The following is a 13,747-nucleotide window of genomic DNA, read 5'->3' as shown; positions in this document are numbered from 1 at the left end:
AACAAAAACGTCGATAGTTAGAAAGCACCAGCACAGCCGACGTAACCAGACGCAGACAACGCGGTCCAACGTGCACGATGTTGTATCGCTAGATCCACGCATTGCCTTGACCCACAATACACTGCGCGATGGAAAAAAAACAAGAACAGGTGCCCAGGCCGCTTCGCCGACGGTCGCAGACAGCCGTTCAAAGCGGCGCGTGGGTTGGGGATCAAACTGCGCATGCTCCGAAGAGAACAGCCGATGGCATGCGTGTCGAAGCCTAGAGGGGACGGCATTTTGCCTGGCGCAAAGCAAGTGGCGTAGCGTGACTGGCCGCAAGCGATGGGGGCCGGAAACGTCATACCATAAAAGCGCCATTGCGCCGCCAACACTCGCCGCAGAAACGAGCTGCGCTCTAAAATGCACCTGTGAAACGCACCACAACCTGCTGCGACACTGGTCTCTGAATCTCAAAGGCCTTGCTTTTTGGTACTACAAGCGCCGATAAACGTCACAGCCGCCATGTTTCAGACGTAATCTGGTGCTGCTCCTCGGCAGTACACATCATAGAGAAAGAGCGTAGCCTCCAAGATGTAACGGAAAGATGTAAAGAAAGAAAGAAAAAAAAAAGAAATATGCAGCACCTCGTCCGAGTTTTTATCTTGAAGGTCTTGAGAGGGAGAGAACTGTCCTGCAACAGAGACTCTGGCATAAAGGAAGGAAAATACTAGGAGGGAGCATCACATGACAATTTTGAAGCCTAGTCATAAAAAATTTAGAGGAATCGGATGATGGGAAGTAGGCCCTCACGTGATAGGAAAGCGGTAGCTTTGGTCAGCTTGCTTTGGTTGTGTCTGATGTGGGGGTTTTGGAATACGCGTACATAGTCGGCATGGCAAACGCATGCTGAGGTTGAGTGAAGAAATTCAAGTGTGTGAAGCAGTCGAGTCTATGTTATGTCAGTCGGGTATAGCACCGAACCACCACGCGGCTCACCGCTTTAGCAAGCAGCAGACAGGCGCCAATGCAGTAGCGAACAAAGGCATCATCATTATGCCCAACAACCTGTGAAGACCTGCTTAAAGACTAGTCGCGTTTCAGGGTGGTTTCAAGGAAACCAGGAAACCTTTCGCCCTGCAAACACCTGAAGGCAACCGAGCTGCCCTTCTGATAGTGATTAGTCGCGTTTGGGGGCACCTCCTGGGAAACAATATGCCTTTCGCCCCTGCAAACATGTGCAGGTGCTCAAGCGAGCATCCAGGATCTGTAGCGACTGCTTTACCGTGTGAAAAAAATTTGTTCCATTTTGTGCCCAACGACAGACGGGCAAGCCCGACCATATGTGAGACCGTGCTGGCCCACTGTTATGGTTGACAGTCCGAGTCGACGCTGTCGTCCTGCTCAATGCCTTCCACCTCTTAACAGACCGGCGAGAACTCAATAGGCACATCTCGACAGCGTAAGAATATCGCACCACACAATATTACAAAATAGTGCAAGTAAATCTCAAGGAAAGGCGTCAACTTCGGCGTTTAGAGTGCAGGGTAATGCTATTTATTTCTTTCACAACGAAAGATGCACAGCAGAACCTTTTACTAAGCAAACACGTGACAAAAAACTATCCTGCAAAAGATCTCGTCTCATCCTATATAGGCGCTAGACAGCGGAAGAAAAATTAGCAAGAAAATACGCACCGGAGTTTCAAGTACACAACTGATTTGAGGAAATAATAGACCACACTCAGACCTGCGTACTCTGCATGGTTTTCGAGGTGAGAGTGCCGACTAATTGCAGTGGTAAGCACAAGTGGTGATTTAAAAATTATGTCGCCATGGGTCTGGCTCCCCACTCTTCCTCCACGTTTCAAGGCAATGCATTTGAAGCAAAGAGCGACACCCATGGTAGCAGAAACCCACACACTGTACTTCCTACGCGCCTCCGTGCCTCTGATGGCAGGTGCCACTAAGCCACTAGTCGTTACCACGCACCGAACAACACAAATAGTCCGGCAACAATGCGGGCCTATTCCTACCCGAAAGACACCATGCACAAGGGCCCGGTGAGTGGGAGGGGCAGCTTCAGAGGAGGTTGGCCTGCAGAGGCTAGCGGAATCATGTGACGCTCCCTCCTAGTTTTTTTCCTTCCTCCATGGTCCTTCGCCATGTGCAGCCCGCGTGGCGACGGCAGCGTCCCCAACGTGCTCTCGCGCACTAGCACTCTCCCCATTCGTTCGAATTATCAGTGGCGGAGCGGATTTAAGTGTGAATTAGAGGGATGCGTTACGTATTGCTTTCAATACACTGTTGGACGGATCACAGCAGCTACTTCGAATTATCTGAAATTTCAAATTAATGAATTGTGAATTAACAAGCTTTTACAGTACTAACTGATTAATGATAAAAGTGCACTTGTCATGGGTCTATGAAAAATGTACAGCAGCCCTACAATCACTGGTAACTATGCGAATGCATACATAGATTTCATACAGTCATTAAAAGACTGCGTCACCGCATACAGTGCGGGAACCTCACAAGCTGGAATCAAGAAGTTGACTGATGAGTTTATTGATTAAAATTAATGTCTTGGAGCAACACTGGGGCTATGACACACTCCATAATTAAGGACTCCATATTAATTGTGACCACCTCGGTTTTTCTAATGTGCATATATGTCTGAATACATGCATGGGTGATTTTGCATTCTCCTCTCCCGGGAATGCAGCCACTGCAGCCAAGAATTGAACCCACAACCTCGTGCACTACAGCAGAACACCATAGCCACTGAGCTACCATGGAAAATATTAACGAGCATGAAGATGGGGTTAGAAACACACAAACAAGACAAACATTTGTCCTGTTGAAAAATAAGGCGCAGTAAGCCTTATGGTCAGGTACAAGTGAGCAATCTCCTTTTGAGAAGTAAAAGGAGTGCGAGTCGCATTTGCTTGTGGAAGTTGCGCCTCCTGGCAGTGATGTAAAGGTGCTCCTTTTCCTCCTCTTACCTATCCAGACTTAGCAACTAGTCTCCACTGAAACAACTCCCTTTAGCTTCTTTCAGCTTTTTTCAATGTTACCGATGGCACAAAGTAAGACAACATCAGTTCCATCCTGTAAACATCAGAAGAAGCCAAGTGCTAGACCAAAAATGCACTCAACCATTGTCTTTACACGTAGGAGATACAAACTTAATTTAGAACCGCCTCTGCAACTGGGAAGGCGACATGCTTTCCGAAACGTCTTTCTTTTTGTTTGGCTTGGTCAGTGACTGCAAACCTTTTTTCACTTCAATCCCTCACCATACGAATTTTCGTCGAAACCTTGACGACATGCTAGAACACGAAGGTGTGGACGCCAGCTCATCCAGTACACAGATGCTGAGCGGGCATTAGCTCTTCTGGTGCAATCCCGTACTCAAGGATCAGTATATCAGTATTCTCCACTGCTGTAGCATTGGCAGAGTGATTGAGAAGTAGAACCCTGAACTGCCAATCTGTTGGTAACAAGTTAGAATCCTCGCGGCACAACATAATTTTTTTTCTTTTTTTTTGTGCTTTTCTAGCAAAGGACTTTGGGATTCCAGCAATGGTGCTCGTGGACACTGGCAAACATCAAAACAACCATGGGAGTGAGCCCTAACAACTATCACTGAAAAAACGTGTCCACAGTTGCTCAGAGTCAAATTTGCAACACTGCTTTTCGTGGAAGAGCACCTTAGCTGCTGCCCTGCAGTGACATCAATATCCTGGCTAATTCCAAATTACCTGTCCCAACACAGTTAAGGGGAAAAAAAAAATTCAATGGTAATTACAATACTTCCCAACGCAAAATCTGAGCGCAGCTCTTAGTGTTTTCATTTCGCAATATATTGGCTGGTACAGACAATTTGTCTCATGCGGCACACGGCAGCCACTGCAGACAGACCTCTGCCCATGCAGAGCTTTGGTGAACCGACGACATGCGCTATTATGGTGCCACCCCGTAGCCATTGTCGCCACAGAGCCCGCCTTGCATGGCACTACGCTTTTCTTCTCGCACTTTCATTATACCCCCCTCCTTCACTTTCCTCCTCGTGGTTCCACTGCACCCTTCTCGCGCTCTCTTTGCTATCACAGTCTTTCATCTCATCCTTTGCTGCATCATTTGCTTGGTTATGACGTGCGACACCAACGCTTGCCACAGGAACGGGCGCCTAAAAGCTGCACTCTAAATAAACTCACCTGACGGCTCAGAAAAGTCATGCTGCTGCGGTTGACCCAGGCAAAGTTTGCTGCGGCTGCCATCGACTTCAGGTAGTCCTGTCCCTCAGCGGAGCGGATGAGAGCGCAGGCCAGCTGCCGGTCATTGACCTCGATCTTGTCCCGCTTCATGGCTTTCTCCATTGCCACCAATGCATCTGCCCAGACAACGGATAGATATAGAAATTGCCTCAGCATGTGTGCACATTTGATTGACAACAAACAGCAATAATGAACAGGTTCAGCTGCTGTCATACAATGGGATTTCAACACAGATTTTTCTGTATTACGTCCAAGCCCAACAGTCTTTCAAATCATCCAGCAGGCAAAACCTTTGCGCTCACTAACTACAGGCTATTTCAAGAACTTGATATGCCCTGCACCTGTGTTGCAAATTTCAAAGATGGAAGCTATATTGTGGTTGATCCCTAGCATGCCTTGCTTGCTATTTGTTACTTTAGGAGATCAGCACTAATCTGGTTTAACCCAACAGCTTGCGGTAGTGTACCTTGCATGACGCTGCCTTGGCCACCACCTCCACACCAGTTAACTCAAATGGACCTCACTTCATCTTGCATGCCTAATCCCTACATGGCACAACATAATGCAAATGGCGTGACTCACCGGTAGCCACTTGGTGTCCAAACCCTCTGCTGCCACTATGGATCATGACACATACTTGACCACAACGCTCAATTCCCATCTTGGCTGCATTGTTCTTGTCATAAATCTCCTCTACTACTTGGATCTCAGCATAGTGATTGCCGGCACCCAGGGTTCCCAGCTAAGACACAAGCGGATGAGGTAAAGGGATCAAGTAGAAAATGGAGAAAAGTTCAATTGCAAAAGGAACTTGTATGCACAACTATAGTGAAATGGCACAAATGTAAGTAACTCTGTAACTCTTGCAAAAAAGCAAACTTCAAGCAAATTTGCCGCGGTTCGAAGGTTGAACTTAGGACCCCCACTAAAGCAGGACAGTCTTAATAAGAACTTAGCTCCAAAGGCCAAATTAATCGACAGCTTGGAGCATGAGAAACAATGCAAACCAAGTAAGTTTTGCAAAAATGTGCAGGTGGATGTGTTTCATTTCTGCTCGCGGGGTGGTCCGAACGAGAATGGACCTGCCTGTCTTGCAACCTAAAGGCCATTTTTGAATATAGTGGCGTGTGTACTCATCAACATATGACGATTGGCTGCTGGCATATTGTAGGAACGTGCAACCCACATTTACTTGTGATTTGCCGAGAAGGCATGCTAACATCACTAGCAACTTCTATTTCAACAGACTGGTCTGGTTCCCCACTGTGCCAGTTTCTGATATGTCCCGAGGAAGAAAAAAAAAAAATGCACTGCAGTCCCATGTGGCCGGGAGGCACGAACCTCTAGGATTCGCATTGTGATCAGTATGTAACTACATCGATAACCATTCCACGCCATAGCACAAATGACTTGCAACATCTAAATCAGGAACAGAATCAAATTTCATTACTACATATAAATTTGTGGGTGGAGCTTGTATTGTGTCTTGTTAGGTTCTCACTAACTAGAGCTACAGCGCTTCGCCTACCAACAATACAAAATGCAATATACAGGAGGAAGTCCTGCAGTCAGAGACTGAGCTGCAACTAACTTGCACAAAAACAAAATAAACAAGTAAGCTTTTGCGCGTCTCACAATTAGCGCCAGGACTCTGCTTATGGCGCGGGGTAACTCTGGGGAGGCAGGCGGGTTTCCACAAGGCAAGAAAGTTTGGGAACTCCTACCCTAAGCCATTACAGGGGCAGGGGCATGTGCCGAAATATGCAGAGTGCAACAAATAACCCAGTGAAAGCAATTTAACTTCGTTTGCAAAGCAAGGCCATGTGGATCTGTCCAAGAGTTACTAGGGTCCAAAATTTAGACCGGTATGCATATAATATTTCAAGACGATAAAAACCACATCTTTGCATGGATGGGTGCTCCACGCACAACTTTGTGTATGAATTTATTCACACTGAGGGCACCAGTCCCTGCTTGACAAGGTTTGTAGAAGTTTTCCTTCAAGGGCTACATGGGCAGCTCCATCATCATATGAATATGAATTGAAACATGTTTGGCTTCACCTGGGAACTTGTACGAAGCTGGCAACAAGCTGTTCACTAGGAAGGTCTTGGGCATCCTTTCAAATGTAGAGTTATATTTCATGACTAATCCCTCACAGACAGAAGCAAATGCTCAAGAACTCAACAACACCAACTTTCCAATGTGTCTCTGCCCAGAACCCCACAACTGTATACATGTCAATCACATTGACCCACAGGATAAAACTTACTTTCCTTGAGGTCTAGCACCAATGACACTGGAATCTCAAACAAGGGCAGCCTAGGAAGCAGTGACAAGTTTCAACATGTTGCTGCATTTTTACAATTTTTTTAGTTGACATGGAACTAGTGGTAGATGCTGACAAAAACAACACTGTTACTCAGAGTTATGCTACGTTATAATACTGGTCCTTATTTGGAAAAAAAGAACCAAATAAAGGCAGCAAGCAGCAGTCAATACAGTCGCCGACCGTTTATTCGGACCTCACGGGGACTGCGGAAATGTCCGAATAAACAGGTGTCCGAAAAAGCAGATTAAGAAAAAACAACAATGAAATCCTTTATTTCCACGCACTTATTCGGGCTCGGCAGTAAGCTTGAAGAAATCGTGAGTGCGCCGTTGCACGCTGTTCCGTTTACGCGCAATCAGATAAGCCTGAATCTCGGAGAGGGTCGTACGGTCACTATAGGCGTCTGAAAGCACAGTCACTGTTTGTGCACGCTCCGCATGCGACGGCAGCGTAGCACATGGTGCGTCATCTTCCGACTCGGAGTCATCGTCCGGCGGTGCAGCAGAAACCTGACGAATGATCTCGCCGTCGTCGAGTTCTGCGCATGTCAGTACAGCAGTGTCAGCACCTGTGAAACTGTCAAATGAGAAGGTGTCCGGAGTCGCAATGCAACCACTGCACAGGTCTCGGCAGAACATTTTCTGCGTCAGTAGGGAGCTCATCGGAAGGTGACAAATCCTAGGCCTCCCGGCACCCGCTTTCTGGCATTCCCCAGCGCAGTCTGCGCGGGCACTGTCGGCGCCATTAGACACTTGACGCGATGTTTCCGTACGCCGCGTTGGTTCACCGAAACCTCAACACAGCACACAAAGCAAACACTACCGTGCCGACACCAGTCGCACAAACGAAAAACGTGGCCTGCTTGGCCTGCTCGCAGCGTCGTGCGCGAAACAAACAAATCAGCTGCTGGATTGTCTTGACATGGCTTACTAAGCTGAAACCGGAACTGCTGTACGGCCACTCTATCGAACCAGGCCAATGAGGCATTGACCAGGCAGAAACGATGATGATGAGCGGGGATTTCCAGTAGCGCCACTTCGTGGGGCGGCAAGGAGGCTCCGTTCAAAACAAAAATGGCGTTCAGCAAGTCGAACTATGCGCCGGTCAGAGTCGGTGCATGATGCCCTCGATCAAGTTGGCTCAAGGAGTGTCCGAAAAATCAAACGGGAGGTTGCAAGGTGTCCGAACTTTCGGCAGTTGTTATACATTACGGTCTATGGGGAGAATGGCGGTGCCGCGAAGCTGACCGAATAATCGGGCATGTCTGAATTTTCGGAGTCCGGAAAATCGGTCGGCGACTGTATATCGAGTCACGGTTGTCTAGCCCAGCTAGCATGTATGCAACAAGAAGTTACAGATCATCTGGCAGAGATGGGCAGGGATGGAGCAGAGATGTCAATAATGGAACTCAGAGGCCATTGAAAGCGCCTCTTTTTAGCCAGCCCTCGGAAGATTTTCAAGCACTAACAGTATCGGGTCTTTACCCGATCCTAACACAAGTCTTTTTTTTTTTAATTGAAAATTGGACCTAAAACTGTGTTTGCTGCATTCATGATTTATGGATTATACCTATGTATTGCGGCGAAGTTTGTTGTATATGGGTCCGTTGTAACGAGCGTAGACTGTATACACTTAATAGGAGCTTACGACAACAGCAAGAAAAATACAAGAATGGCATGGCAGTTCTACTCCTGGTCAGGGCATGAATTTAAGTACAGACCTTTTGTTTCAAGCATAGCACTAAACTGCAGGTCACGACTTGGTAGTGTGTGGTGTACGCACTCCCATTTTTATTCTGCACATTCTCATGATATGGGTCTCTTGCAATTAATTGGCATAGATAAACATACTCTTAGAGGCTGACTGAAAAATCCTGAATTTGCATTCTATAGTCGGATACAACTTTAGAAAAAAGGGGGCGTTTACTCCTCCGAGGCGGGTGCACCAATGGGCACGCATTCTGGACCGACGTCATGCGCCGGACGGCCGGTGACTTCGCCGCTTCGGTCATCTGGGCGGGGCCTCCCCTTTTTTCTAAAGTTGTATCCGACTATAGAATCTTGCAGGTGCAAGCAACTGCTACTTAAACCAGCATTATTAATACTACTAGTACTACACCAAATACTACTGAGCAAATATGACACATGCTGCTGTCATATGAAGTGTAGTCAGCAGGGTTTGTCTGTATTACGTCCAAGCCTACTAACATTTCAAATCATCCAGCAGCATGTGGACTTAAGAGAATGATCATGAAGGTATGTTCATAATAAAGAGAGAGAAACAAGTAATCACTCTTTGCCACTGAAACAATTGACAATTTTCCTTGAGAAAAGTAAAAATATGTACATCACTGACTTGACTTCCATGAACAATACTTTTTACAAATCTAGCACACCTGTAAAAGCAAGAATCTTGACTGGCTGGATAGCTAAGAGTAACTGGATGAACACACAACACTGCAGATGAACCAGTTTGTCCTAGTGTCCACTTGCACAACACTTTTGTCCATATCTTATTGAAAACAGTGAATTCAATTGGTTTTCTTAACTATTCTTCCAGAAAGTTACTAGCTTTATTAAAAGCAATAAAATTGCTGGAAAAGCTGTCAATGCACATGTATTATGAGTACATCCTTCGACAATTTTGAAGAATGTTGTTAGAACATGTGGGCTGTTATTTGGACATGTAAGAGCCCATTGACTTGAAATGAAGGTGTACTGACACATTTCTGAAGTTGGAGAAAATAAAAAATGACAAAATTGTCAAGAACTCCCCAACATTCAGTTTTCTAGGCTGCAACAAACCACACATGAACAGCATACCTGAGGCAGGCCTCGTTTCTTTGCCTTCATTGAAACCTTGGCAGGGTCGGCATTCAGCATCCGTCCGTACTCCTCGCAGTGTTCTTTATCTTCAGCCCAGGCATAGCCTAAAAGAATTCCAGCCAAACTTGTCACTTTAATTACTCCCTACCATGGACCATAATTGCCCTACGTAAATAAACTTAGGTGCCTGTGCATTACCAGATAAATGCATACCTGCAACATTACTTAAGCATGCAAAAGAAAACATTGGCATTAAATCCTTTGATGAATTAGACAAACTTGAATATAACAAAACCAAACAAAGCAAATTATTCTCTATATATCAAGTATGCAACGCTTACTGACCTATATAGTACTCCTGTAAAATAACTTGCTCAAATCCAACTACAGTCGCCGATCAATAAATTGAACACCGATAATCCAGACATGCTCGGTAATTCAGACAGCTTTGCGGCACCTCCAATGGCCCCATAGACTTAATCTGTAAAGACGACCGTTATTTCGGACAGCCGCCAGCTCTACATTCGATTATCCTGGCTCCGGCCGGGGCTGTAGCATATGCCAACTCTGCCGCTATAATCTCATCAGGCAACCTTGACGAGACATTAAGTATGGCCTCAGAGATTATGTGTTAGACTAATCTCTGAGGCCCCGACGTGGTTGCCGCTCTACACCTCTGAGATTTAACTGCAATTGCCAATCTTCGAGGCTTTGCCTCAATTGTGAGGTCGCATAAAGATTGCGATCACCACATCCTTTTTCGGCACCTCCATGCATGGCCCGTTATCGCCATTCAGTTTGCCCATTTATTCTATGCTTTGCCTTGGGGACGGCGTTCAGCCATGCTGTGCTTGTTTGTTTACAGTCAAACCCCGTTACAACGAACACCACATTAACGAACATTTCAGATTAACAAACTTTTATGAAATCCCGTGCCGACTGCTTATAGTTTCAATGTAAAAATATTTCACTACTACGAACTTCAGAATAACGAACATTTCAGAATAACGATCGTTATTTAATTTCCGTGTCATCTTAACAACACCTCAGTACTACGAACTCATATCCCGAAATGCGAGGATTCTTAGATTTCAGTGCATCCGTCACGGCAGTCGGAGCTCTAAGCTAGCAGACGACGCAGCGCGAAGAGCGGGCCGCCTTGCAACTTGCTTCCCGCAAAAACCTGAGATGGCGCGGAAGGAGAAAGATGCGGGCGGAGACTTTTTTTTTTCCTTCTCCGTTATAGTGGAGGCAACGACGCACCAGGTTTTGTGAGTGGAGAGGCGGGGAGCATGGCCTCGTAAAACCTGAGACGGTGTGGCAGAAGAAAAAAAAAAGTAGTAATTAAAGCTGAAGTGGGCCTTTTTTTTTTCTTGTTGCGGAGGTGACGACGCATCACATTTTTCTTGCTTGTTTTCTCAGTTGTTCGCGTGCTGTCACCCGTATCAGGCCTGTCCATCTTGTTTTTCTCCTGGTTAAATTATTGTGTTAGAAGTGCGTGCCGGCGTTCGCGTTGCCATGAGCTCAACAACTCTAACCACGGCGAAGAAGCGAAAGCAGTTTTCTTTGAGCGAGAGAGTAGAGATTCTTCGCGAGATAGAAGATGGGAAGAAACAATCTGTCGTGGCTAAAGAACGTGGAGTGGCGCGGTCGACGATCGCCACGATTCTCAAAGACAAGGATAAAATCTTTAAGCACCAGCAAGAATCTTGCTGCACGTTACGGCAGCACCCGAAGACCGCGACGAGTCCGTTTCGGTCACAGATGCGTTGGACTGCTTGCGAAAACTCCGCATATTTATAGCCAAAAGCGGCACAGCAACCGAAGGTGTGCATAAGAATGCGGACGGTCTGGAATCGTTCGTGCTGCAGAGTCTGTGCTGCACCCGTCAGAAGACGATCACGGACTATTTCAAATAAATGTGCCTTGTCTGACGATCACGTGTGCATTGTGTGAGAAACGAGTTCAAGGAGGTACCGTTTCAAAGGTAGGACGCTTGCGTTACTGAAATGCTATTGTTATGGCTAATTTTTGGGCTTTCACTATAACGACCTTTCAGAATAACGAACATTTTCCCGCGGTCCCCTGAAGTTCGTTGTACCGAGATTTCACTGTAGTTTGCATTCCAGAAAGTGCTCTGCTGGCTCCAAGAAGTCTTCCTCGTGAAGTTATAGATAGGCCGCGTCAAATGGCATCAATGTTGCCCTCGCAGTCCCAATGGACTGCGAGGGCACTGTAGAGGCTGAACTACTGCCTACCACAACAAGCTCAATTGCAGACATCACTGATGACCTGCTAGGCTGCGGTGTGCCGATTCCTGCCGCCGTTAGATTTGAAGACTTCGCAGATGTCGACAGTGCGGTTTCGCTGTGTGCCGAACTGAAAGATGACTAAATAACTGAGCAAGTTCTCCCACCGTCAAACGTCTCTGACTCGGATGTTGTGCCGTGTGCTCCGGAGCCTTCCACGTGCGGATCTGGCTCAAGCCTTTGCAGTCCTTGCATCGGCATACAGCGAAACTCAAAACTGGCAGAAATACAGGTGGATTTGGTAGCACATAAGCGGAAGTGCGTGTAGCAACGCACCGACCACTTGTTCCGTGCATAGAGGCCTTAAAACGTAAATAAAGTTATCTTCTTTGGATACATTCATTTTTTTGTACATTTGATAGTTCGGGCTTATTTAACTTCCCTCTGGAGTCCGAATTATCGGCCGTCAACTGTATACATCGGACATACAGTAAACCCTCGTTAATTTAAACTGATATCTCGAATTATCAGTCAAGTTGAAATTTTTTGCTGGCTATGTGTCAACTCAATGTATTTTTCACCTCTTATTTTGAAATGCTTTTGCACCGTGCTCAGGATATCTCAAGACATCGAATACGAAAACATTAAGGAAAATCACTACACAATGGTTTCCATACCTTTCTATATGCCACTCTCATTCACCGTTCATAGCCAGCTGCAATCTCATTGATAACGTGGGCAGAGCATTGCTCTGAAACCTCACAAAGTGCAATAAGCCCAAAGAGGTACATGTGACTTCTGCAGGATGCATGCTCATGTGCATGGAGCATTGTAAGTTTGCTTGTCAGTTTGTGGATCCGCACACTACCTTAGCCGAGCCAGGTCACTTGTTATGGCTGCTTGGAAACAAAACTGAATGCACTGGCGGCGATGAACATCACATGACAAGTGTCGAGCAGCTTGAGAACGCTTTTATCGCAAAGGACGAAACTGCTAAGCAGGCAGCCATCACAAGTTTCTTCTGCCAACAATAAATGGCTTGAAAATCAACCACACTCGAAACCCGCGATAATTAAATCCTGAGACAAAATATTTTCGTATCTCCCATGAATGCCCATAGGATTCAATGCATCTCATATCTCTCGACAATGAAATATCACTGAACTGCACTCCCACATCAACAAAGTTTAACGGCGAGTTGCCCCCCTACTACTTAGTTACGCAAGGATACCAAACTCAAGTGCTCAAATGCCCTTGCTTCATACTTAAATTGCGTAAAATACCACCACATTACTACTAGCGTGGCTGCCGCCATTGATCTTTACAAAAAGCAACCAAGCGTCGGAAACAACCATGTACAGTGGAAACCCGTCATGACCGGTCATGGCTGCCATCTTGTTTTCTCGTTTCAAATGGCCGAGCTGCATGTCTCACAAACATGTGACAACGGTTTTAGCGTACCTAGTGCAGTGCATAATCTGCGGCTCGGTGACAAAAGTATAGTAAAAACAAAGAAATTTACGTCCCAGTGTTGTGGACTTGTTTATGGTGCTTGAGATGGCAGTTGCAGTGTGTGCTGCCATGCATCTAGCCGTGTTTGAGCGATTGTCCGAGAATACGCGATTCCTGCTTCAAAATGCTGGTTTTGGTACCACCCAACAGGCATTGCGTGCTCATTCGGTGTCGCCAGAAGATTTGTGCGAAAGAGCCATATTCTTGATCAATCGCTTTCAGGGATAAGAGATATGATCACTTTCGTGTTCGACACCGGATGTGTTTGCATAAAAAAATTCTAGGGTTTTTTCGTGCCAAAACCACGAATTAATTATCGTATTTACTCAATTCTAACACGCCCTCGATTATGTCGCCCACCCATTTTCCATGACCAAAAAAGAAAAGAGAGAGAAGCTCTCGATTGTAACGCACACACGTATGCCTTGGCCTAAAATAAAGAAGAGTCCTTCACAGTACCGCGCAGCTCATTATTTCACGTATAAATACAGCTTTCTCTCATTTGGAAAAACAAAGATTCACTCCCAATGCCCTAAAGTTGCAATTAATAAAAAGTCACAGTTTGGCCCTA

At 46.0% G+C, this 13,747-nt stretch overlaps 1 protein-coding gene across 1 annotated transcript in view; it reads right to left on the bottom strand.

The window, feature by feature from the left end:
- Positions 1–13,747, bottom strand: part of RtcB (RtcB RNA ligase) — a 31,046-nt gene that overhangs the window by 3,186 nt on the left and 14,113 nt on the right. Inside the window, exons 7-9 of the mRNA XM_070539886.1 lie at positions 9,413–9,519; positions 4,841–5,000; positions 4,199–4,374 (exon numbers count right to left, since the gene is read on the bottom strand). Coding sequence (XP_070395987.1) covers positions 4,199–4,374; positions 4,841–5,000; positions 9,413–9,519 — 443 coding nt within the window. The remainder of the gene's footprint in view (positions 1–4,198; positions 4,375–4,840; positions 5,001–9,412; positions 9,520–13,747) is intronic.

This window comes from Dermacentor albipictus, chromosome 6 (genome assembly GCF_038994185.2).
Source record: "Dermacentor albipictus isolate Rhodes 1998 colony chromosome 6, USDA_Dalb.pri_finalv2, whole genome shotgun sequence".
Classification (NCBI taxonomy): Eukaryota; Metazoa; Arthropoda; class Arachnida; order Ixodida; family Ixodidae; genus Dermacentor; species Dermacentor albipictus.
Note: the sequence above shows the minus strand (reverse complement) of the source record. Positions and strands in the feature narration are given on the sequence as shown.